Source organism: Chaetura pelagica, unplaced genomic scaffold, assembly GCF_000747805.2.
Source record: "Chaetura pelagica isolate M959 unplaced genomic scaffold, ChaPel_1.0 scaffold204, whole genome shotgun sequence".
Classification (NCBI taxonomy): domain Eukaryota; kingdom Metazoa; phylum Chordata; class Aves; order Apodiformes; family Apodidae; genus Chaetura; species Chaetura pelagica.
Genome location: NW_009952876.1, coordinates 400,651 through 406,650, shown reverse-complemented (window position 1 = coordinate 406,650; position 6,000 = coordinate 400,651). Strand labels below are relative to the sequence as shown.

Below are 6,000 nucleotides of genomic sequence, written 5' to 3'. Positions count from 1 at the left end.
GGGGCGGCAGGAAGGGCGGTGTCTGCAAGGTGTGTCTGTATGGCTGCGGGTCTGTGCCGTGCGTGTGAGTCTGTGCGCACCAAATCGTGAGTGTATGTGTGTGTGTCTCATTTATATATGGAAAAATAGATGCACGCACTTGGTTTTTAAGTTTTTAAAGCTTCATTTAAGGTGTACACCGTAGCATTAAGCCTTTAATAGGATTCACGGTGTTCTCTGTGTATAAGGTCAGCCTTTGTAACTCACTAGGGATTTTTACAAGGGAAGAAACAACTTTTAAATGTGTAGGCTTGTGTTCCCTCTTGGAAGGAATCAGCATGGCATGTTTGTTTCGTGATGTTAAAAAGTATGTTCTGATGATAGACAGTGTTGTTGTATCCCTCCCTTTGGCAAAGGTTTGTGACTTTTAAAGAATTCATACTAGGGTTTGCAGTACAAATACAGAAGTGTATAGCTACTGGAGCTGGTAGCACGCTCTGATGCACTGAATTCAGAGTAATTATAGGCACTGGAAAGCACAGGGAAGTAGTTTGTGTGGACTTCCACTGCTCCTGTACTATGATGTGCTCTTTAGATGTCATGATATACGTATGTATTCCTAATATATTTGGTGAACTGAGAATTACTCCTCAAATTATTAATTCATTATTTATAGTGTGATATGCCAAAGGAATCCTTAGTGGTTTTTAAAACTTATGTTCAGTTTCCTTTAGTTTCTGGATGTATGGTGCATTCTACTTTGTTGGCAGGTCAGATCCACTAGGAAATATTGATGTGCAGGAGCTCTTCCCCTGAGCTGAAGAAAGAGTGCACTAATCTGTGTGCATTTTGAGTCTTTTAAAAATAGCAGACATGCACAGTGTAGACAGGAGCCTTCCTGAAATGGAAGAGCTAAACCCATCACTAAAACTAGGTGTCAAATGATGATGCCATAACTGCACGTGTGCTTTAAACTACCTTTCCTCCCTCCAAGTACCCAAAGAGGCTAGCTTTAACTTGGATCAACTGTTTGTTCTGGTTTGCTGTAAATATCCCTAAACATTGTGTCTGCTCAAGACAGTAAATGACACAGGAGCAAAACTGCTTCTGGTGACCTTGTTGGTTTATGCCTGCTCAAGGTGCCTGTGAAACTAGCAAAAATGGGCTATGAGGACAGGATTAAGTTTATTTGTAAATAATAGTAGTTGTGCTCATAATGGGCTGCAAGTTTTAAGAATGTTGGAGTGAAGTAGGTGTGTATATAGATAACACAGACCTTCAAGCTCTCAGGAGACTTCCGATTGTTGTGAAAGCTTTCTGCCATCACAGATGCCGGCACAACCTACATGGCTCATCTGCCTTCACTCTTAATATTCAAGTTCTGCATTGCTGGAACTGAAACCATCTATCAGTTTGGAGTGTGCTTCAAGTTATTAACAAGAGAATAGATCTAATACAACTTAGCAGCTACAAGTAGTAGTTGCAAAACAATCCACTTACATGTAATTTTTGCTGGTTTAGAAATACTTATCAGTTGATGATAAGCTATTTTTACAAGTAGAGACAAAACTGTTGCATAGTGTCACGCTGATTCAAATAGAATTCTGCGTGGGCTTATTTTTATCCTTTTATTTTCAGGCTCCTGCTTACCATCTCATTTTGGAAGGGATTCTAATTCTATGGATAATCAGGCTTCTTTTCTCCAAGACATACAAACTTCAAGAGCGATCTGATCTAACACCTAAGGTATAGTGGAAAAATATTTTTCTTTAGAGAAACATTTTATAGCTATTGATATTTTCTGTTGAACCACTGTTACATCACAAATTGTGCTGTTTTCTTCTTAGGATTTCAAAGGGTAAGGTCACTTTGGACTTATGAAATTACTTATTACTTAAATGCTTCATTTCATGCTTTTGAAGTAGGACTGTGTTTGAGACTGAGAAATATAAAACAACTGATGTGACTGTGACTGCTAAGATATGGAAAGCTGGCATTGTGTTCTGGTATCCCTTCCTTTGGCAAAGGTTAGTGACTTTTTAAGAATTGGTGCTACGGTTTGCAGTACAAATATAGAAGTGTGTAGCTACACACTCTAGTGCATTCCAGGAAACTTTGTAGTTCAGCAGCATTTTTCTTCTTTTGCAATATAGCACTCAAAAAATCCCCAAACTGTAATTGTTTTTGAAGACTGAAACTTCTCCCTGACTTCTGGCTGTAGACTATCAGTATTGAGGAAGATTTGGTTGAACATTTCCCTCAGCTAGTTTGTATGAGAGATGGTGTGTAATTGGGCTTGCTGCATAATGCCATAGGATACCATTGGATGTTTTTGAAGGATATGTTCCTGTACCAGAAGAAGGCCCACAGTAAAGCTGCATAGGGACTTTTTACAGGGATGTGTAGACAAGGGGTAGTGGCTTTAAACTGGGCTAGAGTTCTGTACTTGGAAGGGTTTGAATTGATCCTGGGATTCTTGAAGTTTGCTGCCTGTGATAAGAATACAGAGAGGAGCGAGCACCAAGGGAAATCCAATGTGGTGATGTGCTGAATGTTCAACTAATCTAGGAAGATATGCTGCAGCTTTAAAATAGACTCTACATGTTGATTCAGAAACTGTAGTAGTTTATTTAGTAGAATTTTCCTGCATCATATGGTTTTGATGTCTGCTAGTTTGGAGGATAACTTTTCTTTTGGAAGATTTATTCTCTTTGCAGCAGATGATGGGAAAACGTTCTTTTCTACTTTTGTTTAACTGATGACCTGAAAAAGTTGAAACCTATGTCTTTCTCACAGACTAAGAACTACACTCAGCTACTTCTATGTGTTATCTTGAATGTTACCATCCAGTTGCAGGTCATCTTCATTTGCTGTAAGACCATTTTGCTGAAGCTGATATGTTAAAGGAAGTGCTCAGATAAATCTAGAACAGTGGTATGCAGGGAAGAAAACCTCTTGAACACTCTCTAATCCATTCACCTGGAAACAGAGTGAGGAACAGAAGGCCTGGACACTGCAAACACTGTTTAGCAAGAGCTACAACATTACTGGGTTATCAGAATTGTTTTGGTTACAGACCTAAAACCATGCTACATGAGCTGCTGCATGAGGAATTTTGATACCATCACAGCCAGAACCAGTACGGCCTGTTTCATACAATATGGGATTCCATACAGTGTTGCTTCTCTGTGCACGTTGAGCTTCATGTAGCAACATGCCAACTATTCAGCAAGGACACAGCTGATTGCTTTCTGATTTGTTCTGCTTTGATTCATGTTGTTGTGTCCAGCCTACCACACCAGACAGAAATACTAGGTTACTGAGGTACAGGCTCCTAAGATGGGCTAGCTCAGGTGATGAAGAACAGGCTGCCTTTATGTCAGCCACTCATGTAATGATATTTGGAGTTTCTCTGTGAGTTCTTGTTGGGGATGCTGCCAGAGCAGAGCTGGCTCAGTGTAATAGTTATTACTGAAGAATACCACTATTGCACAGCCATCTTAATATGTTCTGTCAGAACCAGTCTGTCCTGGAGAACCAGAGCTAGATAGATTGTGCAAGCTGGTGCACTTAGGAGTCATCTTTCTAAAACAGTGAAGAAATCCACCCTAAAGGTGGTTTCTGGATTTAGTCGTATATGTAGCAAGAGTGCTACAAAATACAATACAGGAATTTGCTTTCAGCTGACTGTTTGTAACCCTTTAATAACAGTGTCTGTAGATGTTCCTGTTGGTTCCAAATAATGAAATTTCCTAAAGCATTAACTAAGGAGGTAGAGTACTACTCTTTGTCTGTATGTTCCTGATAGGTTGGGATTTTGGGAAGTACAAATAAGTCTGTGGCCAGACAAGGTGCTAAACATACATAATCTTGTGGGCTTTTCACCAAAACAAAATCTACAGAAAGCAGCAAAGTGCCACTGAGGGCTGGAGCTGGGTGTAGGAGATTACATGGCATAATTTAGCTGCAAGCTCACTGTCCAGCCAGCAAACGTGTATGAAAGGAAGGTCCTCTCTGCGTGCATGTGTCTCTCACACTGCAATAAATGACACTGAGCGTGGTACTCTTAAATGTTACTCTCAAAATGTCTGAAGGCTTACTAGGAGCTATGTCTTACTGTTTTTGCATGGAAGGAAAGAGTTTTCTTTGCTTTTAGAATTTTCACTGCAGTAGTAGCATGGGAAAAGTTTTATTAGTGATGTAAGTTGGGAGGTTGGAAAGTTCCTGTCAGAGACAAATGTTTAGTGCATGACTAAGAAGTACTGTATGCCACAGAAGCTCTGTCTCGCAGGAGCAGCATTCAGAGATTGATCAGATGTTCTACAGGGAAGAGCAGATGCTGTCTGTTCTTGTAAAGGTTTTCAGTCATTTTGAGCCAAGTCTCCCTATCTAGGTAAAGATTCTCTTAAGTATTATTGAAAGAGATAAATTTCCAACTGTCATGCCCATTGTTTGTGACAAGTTATGCCTTGCAGATATACAATTCTATAAATATTGTGGAATTAAAAACTTGTTTTATGAGGATCAACAAATAAAAAAATATTATGAGTGTAGATATTGACACAGATGCCTGTATGACACTGTTTCAAAACACTAGTGCTAGCTAAGAACTGTCTTCATGGACGTAATTGCTACTGTTTCTTAAGAAACAGAGTCATCAAGGCAACCTATTTAAATAATTTGGTTTCGATGAATTTACACCCAAGTATTTATCTTACCCGAGGTACCTAGTGTTTAAAAAGTAAAATCTGCAACTATCAAAGTACAACCACCCAAACCCATTTTATTTTGATACGTGTGTGAGTATTTAGATAAATACATTTAAAATGTTTATGTATGTGGAAGAATGTAGAAGTAGGTTTGTATAATATAATTTATTGAATGTACTTATAAACATTTAAAATCTTACATCTTCATATGTTTTGTATCTATTGGTAATTATATTTTATGCGACTTTTATGTTTATATAAACACAGCATAAAGATTTTAATCAAATTTTCTATAAGTTGCTAAACTGCTTGGTGATATTTTGTACCCTCAATTCAAAAAATTATATTTAAATTAAAAAGCTAAGTACATGCTTGCACAGCTTTAATTCTACCCTCTTTCAAGGTAGGTATCTTATTCTTTGAAGAAAATGTATATACAATTTTGCCTGTACTGCCTTTGCACTATGTTGTATAAAAACTGTTGGGATGTTCTTTGTGGTCAGGTTGTAAACAGAAGAAGCACTGTGCTTCCGGAGTCCTTCCCCTTTAGGCCTTTGTGTCATCTAATGCTTTTCTTAGTTATCCTTCCATAATGGACAGGCTGTACTGCTTCTTACCTGATTATTTTGCTTCCTAACTAACACAAAAAGAAACAACAACCAAAACAAACAAAAAAAAAATGCCTGACACCGTGCTCTAAAATCAACACAAAACCTCTGATGCAAGCTGAGCTGTACATTAGGAATGTGGGGCCATTCAGCACCAACTGTCGTAGGAGCTGAGTGAAGCCTGCAAAAGCAAACATCCTGCTTTCTGATTTTCAGAAATCTTTTTTACTCTTACGGAAATGTGTAAGATACTACTGGGCAACTGTAACTCGGGATATGGTTTCTCAGTTGCATCAGCCGATCTACATATCAATCCTGCTTTTAACAAGTTGCTTTTAATCTGAATCACTTTCTGAGCAAGGTTATCTGGTTTTGTAACTGCCTATGTCAGCACAAGTGGCTGGGAGAGGACTATACTGTAGCAGTTGCTGACTTGCAGTGTAGTCAGCACACTTAGTGTTAAATTACCTTTTTTATATCTTCTTTTCAAACTGCAGTATAGTATAAAGATGCACACTAGTATCTGTTCTGAGACAAGGATCGAATTGCCACTTGGTCTGGATCAATGGAGTTTAGCATGAAGGATTATGGTTGTGGTTCTGTTCTACACTTAACATGAATTTGAGTACTACTTTTCCACTATTTTTGTTCAGTGTTGCATGTTAATCTTTATAGGATGTATCACCAAGTAATCTTCCATAGGT

At 38.4% G+C, this 6,000-nt stretch overlaps 1 protein-coding gene across 1 annotated transcript in view; it reads left to right on the top strand.

Moving 5' to 3' along the window:
- Window positions 1-6,000, top strand: part of SPTLC1 (serine palmitoyltransferase, long chain base subunit 1) — a 36,606-nt gene that overhangs the window by 4,177 nt on the left and 26,429 nt on the right. Inside the window, exon 2 of the mRNA XM_009995270.1 lies at window positions 1,501-1,725. Within this exon, the coding sequence (XP_009993572.1) occupies window positions 1,501-1,725 (225 nt within the window). The remainder of the gene's footprint in view (window positions 1-1,500; window positions 1,726-6,000) is intronic.